Consider the following 21,591-nt stretch of genomic DNA (forward strand, 5'->3'; position numbering starts at 1 on the left):
GAAGAAACACAAAATGATGTAAACGAAGAAACACAAAATAATGTAAATGAAGAAACACAAAATGATGTAAACGAAGAAACACAAAATGATGTAAATTTCAAATTTACTAGAGATGATGTTATAAAAAATAAGGCCGTGTATGAAATGTTGAGAAGTAGGCTTAAAAATTCACCATATGATGACCCTATATTTTTCCATAATAATGTCAGACTTACTCATATTAATATAAAAACGGTAAATGGTGAATCTGTTATAAAACCAGTGAGCTGTGTAGCACCTCTAATAATACTAAACAAATGTGATGAAAAAAGTAGTTCACCTTCAGTACAAGAAAAGTATGTACTTACTTATTAATGGATGATATTTGATTTATTAAATTGTCATAATTCTATGTTTTAGACCGTTAGAATTACATCAAAGTACTTCAAATGGGAGTTCTAGTAAAAGGGAAACAAGAGCTAATACAACCAAGATTAAAACAAATAGGTATGTTTACTTTTAGAGTTTTTACGCGTTCTTAATGAAATTCAAATAAATTTTTTTATTTAACTTAATATATAGTTATCAAAGATATTAGAGATATTATTGTTTTTTTAAGAATTTCAATTGCCAATAAATTGGCACATTTTAAATTATGAATAAAAAAATAATAGTTTCGGTGCTTATTTAATAGAGTTAAATATTATTCCATAAAATATGAAATTTATTTTTAAATATGATAATTGATATATTAAATTATTTATTTTTTTTCAAGGAGAAAGGTTCATAATCTGATACTATAATTTGTTCATTAATAATTATTAATAAATAATTAAAAATATTTAATCAACTAAAAATAATAATGATTAAAATAGACATTTGTTGTAGATAATCAATAGTTTGAATTTGTGAAATATATTTAATTAACTAGTAATATTTTTATTTCAAAAAAAATATAAATTTTGACTTCTCATTGGTTATTTTGTTGTTACTATAAACCAGCGGTTCTTAACCTGTGGTTCATAACTCCCTGGGAGGTTTGTGATACTCATGTTGGAGATCCGCAGCAGCTTTAACATATGTCAATATATGATATGAGTGAAGAATTGCAATATTGTTGGATTATTATTATTTTTTCATACATCTTATCTTGATTACACCAATGACAAGATATAATGGAATTCGATAGAATTAACTATATACAGTGTTAGATACTATAAAAAAAATAGGTGTAGATTCTACAACCAATAATTTTATTATTAATATTCATTTGTTAGTAAGGAACAGATTTATAAGTAATAAAAATAAAGAATAATTATATGTATAATTATTAAATTATCAAATGTTAAATGTTGCCTATTAGGTCTCAAAATATTTTTAAAACGGCTAAATAATCATTCCACATCAACCAATGTAATGGAGCATATTTGAAGTGCATAATATCTGAAGGTGATAATTCCAAATTTTTAGAAAGGTATTTGCCACTCATAATGTCATTGGTTATTTAAAAATCAATATAGTCTGGATTTTTTTTTGTAACAACATGAATTTTTTCCTACAATATAACAATAAATGGCTATTTTTGTTCACTGCAATAAGGATTGAAAACGTATGAATGATTAAATGATAAAATGCTTAAAAATATTTATAAATTAGTGAAATGTGTAAAAAATATGTAAAATCAAAGTAGCACAATTTTAATAAGAATGATTTAAATCGTGAACATTTATTATTGAATCTTAAATATCTTATTTTAATAAAAATATGCATTTACATATAAATCTGTTCCCTATTTATCAGTTTTTCTTGTTTATACAAAATGTTTAGGTGTACAGCATTTTAGTTGGCAGCCTTATATTTAGTACTAATGTCTTATATGCAACATCAACCATTGCATTAAGTAAATAAAAATCAAATTTTAAGAATATTAATAATAAAATAAATTACTTTTTATGAAAAATAAGTGTAATAAAAATAATTTTAAATGAGTATGTTTTGTTATGTCTACTTATGAAACTTTTAGTATAAAATAATTATTATAATTTTGGTTATAATAACATGAGATGTTTTATATAAAAAAGTATTTAAAAAAAAAAATTGGTAAGGGGTCCGCAATTTCTAAAAAATTTTGATCAGGTGTCTGAAATCTACTAAAGGTTAAGAACTGCTACTATAAACTATTATTAGTATAGTGAATGTTTTGTTTCTATGAAGTTACCTAATAGTGGTAACTAAGTATATTAATTATGAAGATTATAAATTAATTAATTTTATATTTATGTTATTATTTTTTTTTTAGTTCCAATGCTAATGTTGAAACTAGTACTAAAAAGCGAAGTTTGACAATCAAAAATAGTAAATGCAAATCATCAAAAAAAAAAAAAAAATTAAAACAACCTTACATTCATTAATATTTGTATAGTATTTATTCATTTTTGAATTGTTAAAACTTAAAATCAAATGTTTCTTCTGTATATAATTTAAAAGTAAACAAGAATAGTATTCTTATTTATATTAGATATATTATTTGTACTATACTACAAATCAGTGGACTTTTTTATTTACTCATTTAAATATTTTATGGTAATTTTGAATGTTTTTTCACTTATTAATGTATAAAATCTTTATTTCACTCTAATTATTAAATACGCTTAATTTATGTGATATAAATGTATATATGAATTTAATAGAATTATGCAAGGCCATTCCTGTGGAAGAGGTTTGTTTATTCCTGACAATTTTTCAGATTATCTAGAAAAATTTAACATGAATATTTATTTTTTTTTTTTATATATATTTCCATCTTTCAGAAAATTTTTCTTGAGTATAACCTTGTAATTTTATTATTATTATTATTTTTTTTTAATAATAAATTCCAACATACAAAAATGTTCAGACAAATGTAATCAATGATAGGTGATCAACTTTTGTTAGTATAGTTAACATTTAGATGTTTTTTGTGAATAAATGGAAATATAGATTTTGAATTAAATGCATTTTAAACATTTTAAATCCTTAATGATACATATAAATGCCAAACTGATTTTTTTGTTGAACTTTTCTATGTTTTTATTGTGTATGCCAACTTCAAGCTTTGTTAATATGTTTCCATTTTATTTATATCCATCTTTTCTATGTTTATATGTTAAGTATATTAAATATAAATATATTACATGTGTAACTAAAATTTATTGTTCTGTATAATTGTTATTATACTTACTAAATTAAGAATAAGAAATGCAAGGTGTTCAACTAACATTTATTACAGAAATCACACTTGATTTTCTTGTGATTGATTTAACCAACTAAGTTACAGTTAAAATATGTGCCTTGTTAAAAATAATATGTTTTTGTTTAGAATTAACATTTCTACAAAACCACTGCATTGTTTTTCTATAAAGTACCTAATATGCCCTATGCTAAAAAGTTTATTTTAAGTTTTTAATTGGAACAATGAAATTATTTTAAGTATTTAAATTGTTTGGAATATAAATGAAAATAAGTTAATTTAAATTATTAAAGTATTAAATTTTCATATATTTTCTCCATTCAAAATTATTTGTGCACAATTATTATGCAGCGTCTTTATTAAGTTAATATAATTAATTATATTTTTTCAATAGAAATCTAAAGAAAAAATTTCAATTCAAGGGCATACATTTCTTTAGGTTACTATTAAAAAATAGTCTATTATATCGGTGAGCTGCTGAGATAATTATGGCAATTACAGGTGTTTAGGGACAACTGCGTATAATATTATCATAATATTATATTTAGTGATGTATTGCTAAAATAAACCGTGGGTATACGCTGTATTCACGTAGATATATATTGGTATATATTATATATATAATGGAGAGATTCAGGTAGGGTCCAAACAAATTTTTCTCGCTCCGCTCGAACTAAAACTTTTATTTCTCTTAACAATATACTACATAAAAAACAATGAATTATTTTATCGATTAATATTTTAATATTACAAAAAATATATTTTACATTTTAAATGTTATATTTTTTTTATACACATTAGAATCATATTGTGATACCGCAAAAAAAAGTATTATACAATCGACTAACGATATATCGTAGTTGCAAGGTTATTTATTGATGTATTATATTTATCTACAACCGTGATATATTATTTAAAATTTTTATATAGAATATATGGTAAATACGGCCGTAAACCCGCGTATCATTAATTTGTCATGAACTATATACGTCTTGGATACAAATAGCGTATTGGGTATACGTCGTATACCTCCGTTTACCCCCAATACACCACTGCGATTTTGTCTCTCTCTTACAATATGTGGTCTTTTAAAGTATTTCAACGATTTTATAAGTCGTTAGTTTTGTAACAAATTAATTTATATACTCAAAAATACGAAAAAAAAAACATAATTATTTTTGGTTTTAATTTTTCAGTTTATTCAACATTTTTAACAAATCCAAGAATAATAATAATAATAATAATAAAAAAAAAATTCTTTTAGAAAAAAACATGGCTCAAAGTGGCTCAAACATGGTTTTTTTGAAACAATTTTGAAAAAAATAATATCGTATCAATGCGAGAAGTAGATGAACAAGTACCTAGTATAAACAGAAAGGGTGGGGAGGAGGATACATCGGCAGGACGACACAATAAACTAGATTGGGAGGGGGGAGATACGAGATTGCGAATGGGTGCTATAGATGGAAAACAGGCCACTGGTCACCTTCACAACGTCTTCGCGACCGGTCCCACGGGCAGAGCTTCACGGACGCGTTTCGCTCGGGTGCGCAACACGACGACCACAAGACGGCAGACGAGGTCCGCCGAACCGCCACGATGGTCGACCGCGTCAGCGACCGAACTCGCGTCGTCCGCAAATCCCGTCACACCGTGAGTGGTCGCGAAGAACTGCTCCGGTGACTTACCGCCGGGCACCGTGAGTGCTCTGTCTAGTCGCCGTCGTCCTAGCCCATGTCTTTGGCAAAGGGGGTGGGGGAAGCTCCTGCGGACGCCTTCTCAACGCTCACAGCAACAGCACAAGCGCGACGCCATTCGCTTAAAACGTCGTCATGCAGTGGCAAATCGCCCTCTGCATGGCTTCTTCTTGTAATCTGTTGCTATGTGCGGATCCGGCTCACTTGCCAGGTGAACTTCCACACATTCCTCCTTTGCCGGGTTGTTGCCATCCACGATTGCCCCGTTACCCACATTGGCATCAAAAGTGCCATCGACGGTAGAATCGTCAGTAGCATTGACAGTGCTATCGACGGTGGCAGTAACGGTGGAATTGACAGTAGGATCGGCATTGCCGCAGACGGCGTCATCGAAGATGGCACCGATAGTGTTATCGAAGATGACACCGAGAGTAGCATCAATTGTGACACTGAGAGTAGCATCAATTATGACGTCGATGGTGGCATTGATGATGGCATCGGTTTTGCGATTGACGATGGCTTCGTCAGCAATGATGGGTTGTTAGTCATTCTCCATCTCCACCGCCGGCAAAGTGAGTTCGCGCGACGCGCTCTGCAGTAAATTGCGTTTCAGATACTGGTGGTGGTGTTTGATTTGATTCTGAAATGGTAATCATATAACTCTCTATTGATGTGTCGTCTCCTTCACTGTTACTGTCTTCGAACAGTTCAAATGTGAGTTTAAAATTTAGTGGAATATCCACTTTGGACGTATACATTTTAAACTTCTATAATATTGATGTTAATATTTAATCTTGTATTTACACTAAACAGTATACAGGCTCGGCAGTTTTCGAATTCCGAACTTCATACGGGGTCGAGGCTATTTTTGGATAGTGTAATAGTGTACATAATAAAATAATAATTGTATATTATTATTATTATTTATTTTATACCGTGATATTAATTATGACTGATGATAAACTAGAAGTTTGCGCATACCCATAAGTGCATGCATTTTCAGCTTTAAGATATATGCATAAATCCAAAAATAAGGATTCGGGTATACGTCGTATATCTGCGTATATCCAATACACCACTGATTATAATACAGGTAATGATTACTCTGCTTAGTCGCCATTTATTGGAGTGGGTTTGGATACCAGAGCATTTGAGTCTATTAACCAAGAAAAAATGCATTGTAATGAAAACAATTCAATTTGTCCACGGCCCACGGGTTAATACATTCATTATAACGTATTTTAAATATATGAAAACATATGATACACGCGTCGTTCTTTTTTTTTTCGATGCTAGGAGCCAGATAATATATTCAGAGGCTATAGGGGAACCAACGGAAGAGAGTAAATAGACAATCCCCCACTGAGATAATATAAAACTGACGAAGGAAGAAATCCAGTAAAATCGGGCTTTGGCCATTTCGGGTCCCGTGATCCAGTTACAGACAAACAAACCATTTAGTTAACGAAAAAGGAAAAAAAAACTCAAACCGTACTTATACATTTTCAACCTACATTTCCATTTTAAAATAGATGTGGGCAAAGGGACATCGTACTCGTAAGCGTAGGTACTCGAATTGAAGGTGGTAGGTACTGATGATTGTTGAACTTGTAGTTTTGCAATATTACGCAGATAATTCGTTAACAATATTAGTCAATTATTATTAACGATGCCGTTACATAGACGATTATATTGTGGAGAGAATAATTATTGTACGCGCAGTTTTTCTCGGCAGTAGTGATAATAATAATAATAATAATAAATGAATAAATTAATAATAATAGATGATACCTTTTTACTCCGCAAATAATTTCCTGTCAATAATAAATCTATTCCTGTAAAAACGATCAAGACGTATAGGCATATGACAGACATTATTACCGGTCAACAGGGTTTTGCAGAACTGTTGAAATCCAGTGAAAACAATAAATACTCATCTGGTTGTAGCACCTCTGCAGGCGTGCGCGTGAAGTGTGCCGAGCGTGCCGTGGTGGGCTGTAGCTTTTAATACGTCGAAATTAATTTATGCCACCATTTTTTATGGTTGGTTTGAGCTGCAAATACCGACTCGTGGGCACGAAAAAATCGTCATTCGGTTACCTACCATTGTCCACTGTCCGTTATTAATTAATTAATAATTATCGTTGGATACAAATTATCGTCACAATAATTTAAAGTAAATAATACTATTGACCAGAACTAAGGTCCTGGTCGTTATTAGTTTATTGTGTTATAGGTATCTTCATCCACGGTTATCGGTAATCGGTTTATCACAATTCACAATTATTTTTAATTATCTTTGGGGAAGGGTTTCACGTTTCATGATTTATTTATAGTTAGTTTAAATATTGCTTATGGTACCTACTGCTATACTTATAGAGTCACTGTTTTTGGTGTTGTAACTATTTGAAAATAAATCAAGATTAGGTGGTGATTTTATCGAGTTAGTTATAACGTCGGTATCCTTTAATTGTTCATAATGAAAATATATTTGACAACAATAATCGGTTACCTATTAAAATAAAATAGATAAATAGTCATTCAAAGATTACAGTGATTTCTTATAGTGCACGGTTTCTACTTTCTTGACCGAGTAACCCTTATTGACTTTATTCGTCCGTTATTATTTTTATTCATCCGGCATCAATGTTAATATTTGTAAAGTATTTTTATTTTTTTATTGGTTATCTATCTATTAATATTATTTTCGGTAAGTATCGATAATAACAGATAAGATTGTTAATGAATTAATTTTTTTTATTTACTTAAAAAAAAAAATAATTACAATATTAGAATGTAGCATTTAGAAGGATTAGCTATGGCTTATTATTATTAATAAGATTATTTTTACCCATTTTCTTTATGATACAGCCTGTGCCAAAATTATTCGCACGCCTATGGTGAGTACTGTCTATCAGTTGGGGGGGGGGAGAGCCGGAGAGGAGTAGGTATCTAGTGGATCTTTATATCTTAAAAATGCCACTGTTATTCAAATTATTAAGTTAATAACTTATGTAGTATAATTTAATTAGTGTATAATACGTATTATAAAAAAAGGGCAATAAAAATATTTTAATATTATAATTAGTAATGTTCAAAATATGCATTAAGCAAAATAATATTTAAGTATTATGCTTCAAATAAAAAATAAATTTGTTGTAAATTGTAATATAGCTGTAATAAATTGTCTTCCTTGCATCACGGATGACGTCTTTTAATCTGATAATAAAAGTTTTTTAAACTTTATTCCCAGAATCACCTTAGGTAGGTACCTATCTAAATAATATAATATATTATGACGTACAATATCTAAATATTTTAAATACAATTCGAATAGATTTAAAAATAGTTTTTGACTCCATAATATACTACATGATATGCATTATGTATCATATTTAAGTTGTGATATTATTTATATTTTATTATCATTAGCAATATTATCATATGTAGTTACACACACATACATATCTATATTTATATACTAAATAATATTATAACACAAGTATTATTTAAATTAACAACCTCCTAAGTCGTTTTACGTGATTATATACGCTTTTGAAGATTATAGGTCACACCTATAACAAGTAATACATTACATTATCTATCATAGAAAAAATAATAATATCAATAGGTATAGGTACCTTCTTTTATCACGAGTACCTACTTAGGTATATTATAAGTTATGAGTAAGAGCCAATATAAAGCTATAGTTAAATTAAAATTAAATATGTTTAATATTATATTGAGGTTATATGGCTATTATATATATATGTATATATTTAAGAAATCACGTAGGAAAATAGAAGAATTTTCAAGCTTATATTTTATTTTTAAATATTAATAATGATAATACTATTAGATAGGTATCTAATTACGTAGACAGGTAACAGAATTAAAAGCTGTTAACAAAAAAATAAAATACGACCAATTGTTTTTATACGTACCTACCTTCTACCTATATCTATTATACTAACTGTAGTTCTTTAATAATAAGTAGTTTAGGCAGATACCTACGATACATAGTATATACATTATGATGACTGTACAGTATTTGTTAACTTCTGTATTCCATTATATGGTGTATAGATGCATTTTAAATTAGAGTTAAAATGTTGATGACCTAAAAAACACACAAAAATACCCTAAAAAAAATGCATAATACTTTAAAAACTTCGAAAAATAAACTTAAAAATGATCTAAAAAATTTAATTGAATAATTGAAAAATATTTATTTATAAATAATAAATATGGGTATCAGAGTAATTTAAAATATGAATTTTAATATTAACAAACAATAGTATACATATTTACATATTTTTAAGCAATATATAAAAGTATTAAAAATAAATTAAATAGTAAAATAGTAACATATAAATAAAAAAAAATTATACTAAAAATTTTCTTATTAATATTTGAATTGCACTGTTGCATTGTGCAATTAAAATGTGTTTAATGTTTTCAATGTATAATACTCAAATAGAAAATCTTATTGGTATGCGATAAATTTAATCACAACAAAAACCTCACAATAATAATATTACAATTATTTTTTTTGAATATTTTATATTATACAAATTTTCTTTAAAATCTAAAATTTAAAAAAAATGCCCTCACATTGTACAAAAATTACAAAATATAACTTATGAAATGAAAAAATGACGTTAAAAAACAAAAATACATTTATAGCTAAAAATGCAAAATAAAACTAGAATATTCTAAATCAAAGGAACATGAAACAAATTTTTAGCTAAGATAGTATTATATAGAATCAAAAAAGGAAAAATGCAAAAGTCATCAAATCCTAATTCTAATTATAATATTATGTGTTTGCTACTGATTATTATGAGCTTCATTTCTTCATACTAAGAAATCTGCACCATGTTTAATAGTATTAATATACCAGAATACGTATAGAACGATCTAATAATGTTGATAAAATATGTAATAATATAAATATTTGTCCATATTTGTATAATTGTTTTTACCTACTGAATTTGACGTAAGCCGATAAACTAGTCTTATAGGTCATAGATCATAAAAAATAATAATTTCATATTCATTCGTAATATAAAATAATAAACACTATTTTTTTAATACATTTTTATGCTCAAATATCAATAAAATTTTTATTAAATTTTTATGATTTTATTCTATACTTATGGCGATTCACCATACCGTATGCTTATCTTCCCCATACATTTATATTTAATAATATAATAATTCAATATTTAGTGTTTTGAATCTTTAAGTACAGCGTGTTAATAAAAAAATACCATAACTTTGAAAAATTTTTAAAACTAAATCACATAGTGCTACCATCTGCTACTGTGAAAAAAGCTCTTAAGTTTTTGTTAATAAAATTATTATCAAGAAAATGTCCATTAATGTTATCGATAAACAATAATAGGATTTGTTATTTTGGTTTGTAACGTCATGTCACCGTGGTTTTGCCACATCAAAAATTGTTTTGCTTTATTTAATTATTTAAATTATATATTTTTAATAATATATTTAAATTAGTAACTGCCGTAAAACACACGTTCCGAACTAATCCGACCATTTGACAGGAAAGATATCACACGATGACATAGTCAGTTTGTTGATATCGAATGTATATGCAAAGGGAAGAGCCCCGGACGGCCGTGTGTCTCACAAGAAAACGTCGATATAACCTTCTGAGATTTTTTTATGGGTGTATGTGAAGGATGCAGTTTATGTACCATTCCTGCTCGCTAACATTAAAGTACTAAAAACGTGAATCACATAAGCCACCTAAACAGTGACACCAGACATGTTGCAAAATGTGTAGAATGAGTTTGACTATCGTGTAGATGTTATTCGAGCTTATGGAGGAGGTACATTGAAAATTTGCAACGCTAACGTACGTGAAAAAAACTTTGTTATATGTTCTAATAAATGACGGGTATAAATTGGCACTAGTTTTGTTCAATAAACATGAATTTTCAAAGTTGTGGTATTCTTTGGTGAAATCACTGTATTATATTTATAAATTTGGTTTATATTTGAAAATATGAATCAAATTGGGTTTTTTTTATTATTTACGAAGTAGGTATCTTGTAGCGATATAATACATTTCACTATTCTTTTTTACTGTAAACTGTGAAAACGTATTGTTTGTAATTTTTTGGACAATGAGTGTATTATATGCATATATTAATGCGTGTCATACGTTTAGATTATTGCCTTGTATAATAAATTACTATGATAATGTTAAGGTTACTTATCAGTTATCACCTATCGTGACCTATGTTGCTATACAGCTATACCTATTTATTTGTAATTTAATTAATTTTTTAATAATTATAATTTATAAGTAAATATACAGAAATTTTTCATGTATAAATTACCTAAAATACAATATAACTTAATAACATTTTATGTTTGAATATGGATATTTAATATTTATTATAATACATTGTATTCACGTGTGGACATGTGTGTAAATAATATAAATAATTTGATACTTTTTTTTCAATAAAATACTGAAGATGTATATTAATTCAGTAGGTACACAATTTTTGTCTACACAGTAGTTAATTTTTTAATTAATATACTTGAAATATTATAAATTAATAACTAAATATTTCGCATCTTACTTCACTAACAAGGATTATTAAAATTTACTATGAAAAACATTTTTGAATAATTTTGTCGAATAATATTTATTATTAATATTTTATATCTTTAACTAAAATTATGTATTTGATTTTCAATTTTTTCTTTGGGGTATTAAGAATGCAAACATTGTATATATATATAAGAGTAATATCAAATTTGGTAACTCTAGGAGCTTATAGACGGTGGAAGTCTCCTTAAACGCAGCTATAAAATTATTAAATATTGATAGAAAGATTTTAATTCTAGAAGTTTATAAAAAAAATTATAACAATGATAATTTATTTGTTTTTATATTTATAAAATTTATTTAAAACAATAACGTTGTATACATACAAATAATACTTTCGAGATATCGTTTAATTAAAAAAAAATTCTCAATGGTTTTTTGTATTAATGTATTAATGATAATCACGATAAAAGTACTGTGGCTTCTCAACTTGGACGTACCTTGGGGTTGTCAACGTCACTGAATATATTACATATAAATTGTGAAATACAAATGGCAAGTTCAAACAAAAATAAATGAAAAAAGAGGAAAAGTAGGTAATCGCTCAGTACCTCTACTGCAGTACAGCAAGTACTTTTCATTCAGTAAGTTATTGTAATATATGTTAAATTTGAATTCAATGATATATCATACAAAAAATAAATTTTAGTCAAAACGGGCTATCAGCTTATATTATTAAGAATATTTTATGATATATTTATAATTTATAAAACTATTATAGTAATTTATTTTACTATTAGTTATATTGTAAGTTGAATTATTTTTTTCCGAAAATATTGCATTTATTACATTATTAATATTTAATTATTAAAACGGTTTATTGTATATTATTATTTATTTTTATTAACTTTTGTTCTGCCTAATAAAAAGTATATGGAGTTTTTTAATTATTCAATAATATTAATTAGATTTATTTCTCTAATAGAAAAGATAAATAAGTAAAAAATTAAAGCATATTATTTTCAAACTTTTGCCAATTTTTCTATGTCATAAAAATGTTGTTAAGTAACTTAATTTTAAAATTTTATGATATATCCTTGGACAGTTTATATAATGATTTCAAAAATTTTAAATTAAAAAAAAATGTTTCATTTTTTGATTGTAGATAGACATTACTCATTAGTTATTATTTATTATTTTATTTTTTTATGTAAGCAATTTTGAAGTAGGATCGATGCGAGAAGGTATATTTCGTTTATAAATCGTTAATTTTCGTAATTTTTTTAGGAAGTGTAATGATATGCTGACATATTATTATATATATATATAAGTTAAATATAAATAAATAAATAACGTTAGGTTGTCGCACGCAGATAATTCATTATAACTCTTTAATCACTGATGAAAGGGACGAATTGCATAGAAATTGACACGTGTTGAGACGCGTGTGACTTTCTTGTATGCCGCTAGAAACTAGGGAAGACCGAACAAGGGTCTCTACTTCCAAGAATAAAGCTAGACCTGAGAACGCAGAAATTTTTGATGAAGCTGTCAGCCTCTTTGGCTGGATTTACCATATTGTCTCTTTCGTCAATGCATACATATCAGACCCATGCGCACCTATTATTCGAGCAACATCTCTCAACACAGGATTCTGCGAGCGACAACTGGACTTTTCTTTTCAAATAGCTAAATCAGTGTTGTTTTTTATTTGGGCTCAAGTGTTCAGAGAGTTGTATTTGTGTTATCTTACTTATTTCTAATAATCATAATATATTCACTGGTGCGTATCAGGTAATGTACATGATTATAATATACTACTTGTTATTATTATAGTTTATACTTTATATATTAAATTTACATTACAGCGGTGTACTTGATCAAATTCTCGAGTACACGACCTTGAGAACCTTCCGGAGATCAGGAGGAAGGTAATAACGTGAGTTTAATAATGGTATCTGGTTAGTGATTGTATTTTTCAGCACTTTTAAGTGCAGACATACATCTTTCAAAGCCATTCCTCTCATTTTATTTTTCTCGTTATTACCGAAGTATAACTACATTTAAATATGATAATTAGCTAAAGAAGGGGGTTTAATTCCCCCCCAATATATAATTATTGTCTTCACATTTATAATAATATAAGTAGATTATATTACTACCCTGTCTCAAATTTGAGCTTTTACAATACTATACTCCTAGATTCTAGAAATATATTATTATTTATTATGCTTTTAAATTCTTTATGATTATATTATGTTACTTAGAAATAAATAATAGTAAGTAATTAATTAATATTCTTTAAGTTTTAATAAAGTAGTTATATAAGTTTTTAAGTTTAAATTATACAAATTATTAATTAATAAAAACAAGAAATAGGATTATGGAGAAATATCAAAATACAAAATAAAATATATTTTTTTTTTCTTTAAGATCACTGTTTAGGAATTAATTTATTAAAATGATCTATAGAAAAGATATATTCGTATACCCGCATATCATATATTATTTTATTTTTCTATCCTTATATGCATTAACAGAAAAATAAAGATATTGGTGTACGCCCTACTACACCACTATAGGTACTATTGTGGCAATTGGCCTCAAATCGCAATGGCATTTGAATAGAAAAAATATGTGAAATATGACGTGACTATAAAAAAAAAGTTTAAAAAAAATATTAAAATATTAAATTTATAAATAAACTTATAACGGGGCTTGTCTTGAATTGTTTAATTTTCTGCATGCCTCTTCAGAGAATATTTATAGATACTTAGAATTTGCAATTTAGTTACAGTAATCTGTACAAGGTTCTTTAAAAGTTGTAAATATAGATATAAAAAAAAAAAATTAAAGATACATAGTTTTCTTTTATCAGCATTTAAGTTAACGACATTTTGACGAAATTCATTACAATCACGGAGATTAACAAATTATTTTGTAGTTAAAAATTCATAATATTTTAACTTTCTTACTTAAGACATGAAAATGTAATAAAAGGTTATTTATAGGAGGATATTAAATAAATTATACTTTCTTTGTTTGTTACTATTGCACGTTTGCACTGCATAAACTAATTATTATTTTATGACATTAATTAGTAGAAGCGTTATTAAATCATTTCTACGGGACAAAAATGTACGAGTTATAAGGTATATTGCGCATACCTATATTTATTAATATATTGTAAGTATATTGATGTAGTTATTCATTGCATGTTACAATCGAATCATTTTTGAAAAAAAAAAAAATTTTTTTATAAAACGTGCTTTTGTGTTACATTGATTTGATAATGTCTGTGGTAGTATATAACATAACTACTTGTAGTAAAGCTAATGAGATAGTCATGACCAACTTAGAACAATAATTATCTAGTTATGTTTTGATTTATCGGATTAATACATTAAAATGTACCTACTGATAGAATATAAAATATTGTTAAATAAAAATTAAAAATATAGGTTTGTAATGAAAACAGATTTAAAACTATTATAAAAAATTAAAATTATACGATAACTCGTCGAGTATTGTAATAATAGATTATAATAATGTCATAAGATAATTTGGGGAATAATTCAATTGCCTATATATTAAGTTCAGTTATCGGTAACTGGTTAATTATGAGTTGTGATAAGGCTTTTAAAAATATTAAAGAACAAACGTCATTAAAAACTAAAAAGTCACGACAATGTACACAAAATATTTGTCCACTAAAAGCCTGTGTAGTAGATACTAGGTGAGCCAAAAAAATAAAGGAATAGTATTTAGGATTTTAATACTTTGTCGAAAACTACAGTGGCATCACTTCTCGCATTTAGAGGATGTAATAAATATGTTTAAAAATAATAAGTGTGAGCGTTTACATCACGTAAATTAATAATCATGTGTACATTTTTTAACTATCATAATTTTATTGTGTGAAAATATATTCGTTATTTTCCAAGTACTTAATATGTCTGGAATAATATCAATATTACTTTCCCCCTAGAAAAATGTATTATAAGACACTTTAGGTACTACTACTCAAGAAGGTATTAGTGTATTACATAATGCATAATATATTATTGTATTGCTATTATATCGAACATAAAGTGCGAGGAATATTATATTTTTTTAAATGTTTTCTTTGCGATTATTTTATTATAGATAATTGAATAATTTATCAATTAAATTCACGTATAATTTATTATTATGGTCATTCAGCAATCCGCATAATTCTTACACTGTTGTCGTCCGACAACAGGGCGAAGTGCGTATAATAATAATATATTCTTATCGGCAAGTGTACCGAATAATACACGTCGGATCATCGTTACTGCAACAGCTTGTTATACTATATAGTATGCAACTGAATAAATGGATACCTATTACAGTATTATACATACATATAAATATATAATATAATATTACGAGCGGCGCCGTGCCTTGGGAATGCGTATTATCAGATTTTGTACTCTAGTCTCTGCATACATATATATAGCTATATAATGTATATGTAAGCATCTCACAAGTTGAAAAAAAAAAATAAAACCGGATATTTCAAAAAATATAAAAACGCTATTATAGGCCTACCTGAATAACATAGGTAATATTATATGTATATATTTATATTTATATACACACAGCATTGAACAACTCACTGCGGGCGACGGTGTGGTTGGTTGGATTTTTGACTTCAGACATAGTATCTATTTTAATGTTATGATTTATTTTTATTTAAATTTGTAAATATTTGAACAAATGCCTAGGATTGATACAAAGAAAAAAAATCACCCACAAAAACGTTTAACTAATATAAAATAATTATTATCAATACGCATCGTAAATAAAATATAAAATAATGCTTTTGCAGGAATTCGGTAGGTCGTACTCGTATATACAATATATTACACATATATGTAGGTATATGATATTATTATTTATTATATTGTAGAATTATAATCGATAGAATGGTTTTCTCCTCTTTCCTTAATATGCATTGACCGCTATATATAATGTATACAGTATATTCGCTTGATAGCCATCGCTTTTCGCTTTGATATGCTGCCTCTGTCTATCAGTCGTTCACATAGAAGTACACCAATATATTTTATGTGCATTTAATCATTATATAGTCTGAAAACGAATTTGATTCATCGTGAAGTTAATCCAAAATTTTCTGACATATTTTCATTTTTTTTGACCCGAGTAAACACTTAAAATCGTGTTAGATAGCGACGGAATATAATCACTGCTTTCAATATGCTTTACTCGTCATTATATGTTATCTCCTTCATCTACGTTTACGTATAACATATTTACATATGCCAAATTTATGTTCAGCAGAACCAATAAACTGTGTGTGTTGTTATCTTTATAATGTTAGATTGATTTGACGTATTATCAATCTTAAAAGTTAAAGGTAAGAAGAAATTATTTGTGTTGAATTTTTGGATTTTGAATTTTAGCGAGTTATGAATAATATGTGAAAATACAATTTTAGAACACTCATAACTCGCGTAAAAACTAAAATATTAAAATATCGTAAGAATTTATAATTCAAAGATAAATGTTGTTAGCTTTAACTTTGATTGCAACTCGCAAATGAACTCACTTTAATACTGAAGCTTAAAATATAAAATTGATACTGTGACGCGTAAATTTGATATGTTGTATCTACGTTTTAACACATAATCACGGATACAACACATGCAAGGATAGTATCTTTTTAATGGGCGTCGTTACCTATTTGTTAATATAGTTAATGATAATTTTATTATTATTATGTCATGCGTTAAAAATATTGTTACTTTTTATAATATACTTTAATATTATGTGTGTTTGATTTAACATAATACTGTTATCAGGACTTTGGAACACCGATGGTTCGTTGCCTCCTCTTGCCTGTACGCCACTGCCATCGTCGTAACTACTTACAGACATATTATACGCATGCATCAACGCATGCACTCAGTTGGTTATGGCTAGTCACCAGGGAAACAGACGGCGCACAAAACGATCCGATTTTAAACAATAACATAATCTCAATAATAATATTAATTCATCACCGTCGGATTAAGTATACATATTATTACTGGCATTTCTACTCAATTCGGTTCTTTTCGAAAACTGTATAATTTATATAAATATATATATTTACATAGTCGTTAAATCTAATTACATATATAAACGTTGTTTCTTATCATTCAAAATCGTATTATTATTTAACCGTTTTGGCGTTTTGAATTTCATTGTTCGCTCTGCACGTCTGTATTAAGTTTAATACTTCAAACGTTTTCTAAAAGAATAAAATCTTATATCGCCTCCCTACTAACATAATATATAATATATATATATATAACTAGAAAATGGCATCAGCTTCTACCGCGTTGGTGATCTTTGGATTTTCTTTGTTCTGGTCTATATGCTCGGCTGATCCGTTCGCGATGGATAACTGTTGGCGGAAAGTGTGGTCCCTGACGCCCTCGTGTACCGAAATGGACAGTTCTTCTGGTAGTCCAAGGCTGTGCGTTTTTCAGTCAAGAGTGAGTATTCGTTTTTAATTTATTAAACTTTAAATTTATTTTTCAAAAACTATTAGTAGAAAGCTACGAATAACTTACCTAGTCGGTAGCACCTATCATAAAATATAGTTTATACAAGTCCCTGAGAAATACTGGTTAATTATTAGTGGAAATTAATAGTTTATGCGTGTATAATTTATTGGCATTTGTATAAGTATCACAGTAGTGCATGTTCAAATGCTTCACTTATTTACTAAATATATTTTTTTAAATTTTTATTTATTGGAAAATGTTTTTTATTTTGATGATTTCACACGTGTTGTAATTGTATATTTAAGTACTAACATGCATACATTTTAAAGCTTCAATTAACATATTAAATGAGTAATGTTTTATTGATTACCAATTTATTGTTTTGAATACTTATATATCAGAATACAAACAAAATAATATACAACTATAAAGTAATTATTGACCTCTCAAAGTTTATTTATTATATGTTCTAATAATAGAAAAGTTAGATTATTTTTAGCTGTATTTTGTTTATACTTTATAACTTTTTTGTTGTCCTAAAGCTTTAATGACGTGAATACTTGAATCCAATATTTAAAACTATGTTTTTTTCAAGTAGAGAGTGGCCATTATAATATTATAGGTACCTATATTGTACACAGCTGATAGATAAGAATTAATGTCTCAATTATTATTATTTTAATTATGTATATAACATTAGGATTATAATGCATTAATAATCACTTATTATAATCGAACCATTACAGAAATTGTCGTTGTACGTATATATTTATCATATCATAGAAATCGAGTTCAATTAAGTTAATAAGCGTAGGTAAGTAATATCGTAACGTAAAACCTCTAAAGTATTGCAGTAGGGCAAATATTTGTATTTACTATAATGATTTTTCAATAATATATTCTTTGTATTTATTTAAAATGTCTTAAGTTTATACGTTAAATACAACCCATCTATTAAGATTCTGGAGTAAAGATATGTTAAATTTTTTAGACGGCAAAACACTAACTGCTGCAAATTTAACCAAAACAACCATAGTACTCAGAAACTCGGTATAGTTATATGTCCCTGAGTATCATAATACATTACTTCAGTTTTTAAAAGTATTATTGGTATGGGAGATTCCTTAGATATAATTAATAAATAATCTGGAAATTTTTTGAATATTATGTATGTTAAGTAAAATACAAAGGCTATTAATCGAAAGTTTGACGTGCATCACGTATGAGTACGTATATGATCATAAAACAGTGAAATTGTTAAGATAGATTAAAAAAGTACATGTTATTTATTCTCTATAAACACGATTTCAGATATTCTGTTAATTTTGTAACGTGGTTGGGATCAAAATTAACTATAATAGACTTACAAAAATAAAAATAAATAATATGAACGAATTCGATTCACGTGCATTTAATTTATATTTATATATATATATATAATATGATAAAACAGTAATTGTCACACGTGCAATTTAAATGGTAATGTCGTAATTAAATTTCAAAACTGAATCATAAAAAGGACAAATACAGAAAAATTCAAATTTGTTTTTGAAATTATTTATTTTATTATTTGCCATCCATTGATTTCAAATGTATACTTTGAAAAGTATATTATTTTTATTTTGTTTTAAAATTAACTCTTCGTTGTAAGTTGTTTTCATTAAAATTATCATGTCAAGTGTTTAACTTTAATATTATGATGAATTTATTATTTGTATAAGATTGCTGGTTATCGGATATCTGTAGGCTCACGTCCATACACGATGTTTGAATTGGGAGTTATTCATACTTAGGTATTTTATGAATTAAAATAATAGTTGCTGTTAATGAATAAACAATTTATAAAATAATCCAAATTATATACATGCGGTGTAAATTGAAATATTATACGAGTATTGTCATTAAAATTTGAATAGAAAGTTTATAGGTACAAGACGTAATAACTGTGGATTTTATGAGATAGACGACTACAAAATAATTGTATACTTAATTTTAATAGTATAATAATAACAGCTGTCATTAAAGAATATATAAAGAATGATGATTAAGTTATTTTTCTTTTATCGAGCCGAATTTGTATGTGTTATACGAGTAGACTAGATTATTATATAATGTTCTTAGATATATTTAGATTTTAGTTACATATATACATTTTTCATTTATATTTAAATAGATCAGTGACATATATATTAATATATTATATATAGCGATATTCTCATTTTCGTTACCATTGGCAACATAATTTGAATGTGTTCCTAAGTATTAATCTATATTGATAATTGTTTCAGTTTAACATGTGAATATAAATAATATTAAGTTATCAAAATATCAAAGGAAAGCATATTATTTTATAATTTATTTTGACAATATTTCTAAAATATTAATATTATTACAGTCTATGATTTATCATTTAATAGTGAATCAATGGTTTATGGATTTATTAGATTTATGGTCATAACTCAGAAATTATCTTTTAATATTTAAGAATAGAGTTAGTTTAAATACACCAGTTGTTATTATTATTTGTTTATCAACGTATTAACAGTTGATAATTTAAATTGTCTATTAATTGTAATTTAAGGGACATTACTATTAATGTATTTGATGAAATATTTGTCGATTTAAGTTTTAAACTTTAATTCAAAACTCCTTAATTTATAATTTTTTTGATTAGTTATTTTAAATAATATTTAACGCTTCATATTAATATATAACTGATACTCGTACACAATGTTTGGTGGAATAGGAGTGGTGGAAGGGTTATTGATTAAGATTATAGAAAGAATAGGCGTTTTATACGAATAATATACAACATAACGAGTATTTAGACATAAAAACGCGTATTAATGTCGTTTATACTTCAATAATTATGAGGATATGTCCGTTGGTCTATTATTTTTATTCTTTTAAAACCAAAGCTCATTTTATAAAATACACAAACTTTTCATATTTATAAATGACGATAATTTTATTATACTATATTGTACAACTTTAAGCTCATATAGCTATTAAATAGATACATCGTAACGGATACATAGATGAATTCTGATTTATTGAACTTGTACAGTTATACCTATGTACATTCATTTTTATTCATTTAAAGAACTTTGCTGCAAGTTTCAACAGAATTACATTTATTTTATCTTAGTGATTTATTTGGTTGAATTTTTTTAATATCTATAAATAATTATTATTGTTGTTTAATTTTGTATACATTTTTAAGTACAAAAGCTAAATGAATTACAGGTATATTTATGAGGTAATTATAACTTAATAAGTATTTAACATTATATGATCGGAATGTTTATTGTTTATATTGCGGGTACTATTTGTATTTGTTTAATATTTAAGATTTATATACAAGCATATCTGCATTTTTAAAATTGTATTTTGCTTCTCAAAATAAAATAAAATAAAAATAAGGTATTGTCATTTTTTTTTTTTTTAAACACTATGAAAAAATTAGATTTTTCTTATGAATTGTAGTTTTAACTGTACGTGTGTAGGTAAGTACTTCAAATATTTTAAAGATTTGAAAATTTTGCATACTTATCTGTATACAAT

General features: G+C 26.5%; 2 protein-coding genes across 2 annotated transcripts in view; both read left to right on the forward strand.

Annotated features, from left to right (window-relative positions):
* LOC112600695 (myb-like protein D) overlaps positions 1-2,397 on the forward strand; it is a 3,622-nt gene extending 1,225 nt beyond the window's left edge. The window contains exons 3-5 of the mRNA XM_025347994.1: positions 13-335; positions 400-486; positions 2,279-2,397. Of these exons, the coding sequence (XP_025203779.1) occupies positions 13-335; positions 400-486; positions 2,279-2,390 (522 nt within the window). The 3' untranslated portion in view covers positions 2,391-2,397. The remainder of the gene's footprint in view (positions 1-12; positions 336-399; positions 487-2,278) is intronic.
* A 15,032-nt stretch (positions 2,398-17,429) lies between these two features.
* Positions 17,430-21,591, forward strand: part of LOC112600684 (zinc transporter ZIP8-like) — a 31,596-nt gene continuing 27,434 nt past the window's right edge. The window contains exons 1-2 of the mRNA XM_025347978.1: positions 17,430-17,736; positions 17,836-18,015. Of these exons, the coding sequence (XP_025203763.1) occupies positions 17,839-18,015 (177 nt within the window). The 5' untranslated portion in view covers positions 17,430-17,736; positions 17,836-17,838. The remainder of the gene's footprint in view (positions 17,737-17,835; positions 18,016-21,591) is intronic.

Source organism: Melanaphis sacchari, unplaced genomic scaffold (assembly GCF_002803265.2).
Source record: "Melanaphis sacchari strain LSU unplaced genomic scaffold, SCAv2.0 Contig66_pilon_pilon, whole genome shotgun sequence".
Lineage (NCBI taxonomy): Eukaryota > Metazoa > Arthropoda > Insecta > Hemiptera > Aphididae > Melanaphis > Melanaphis sacchari.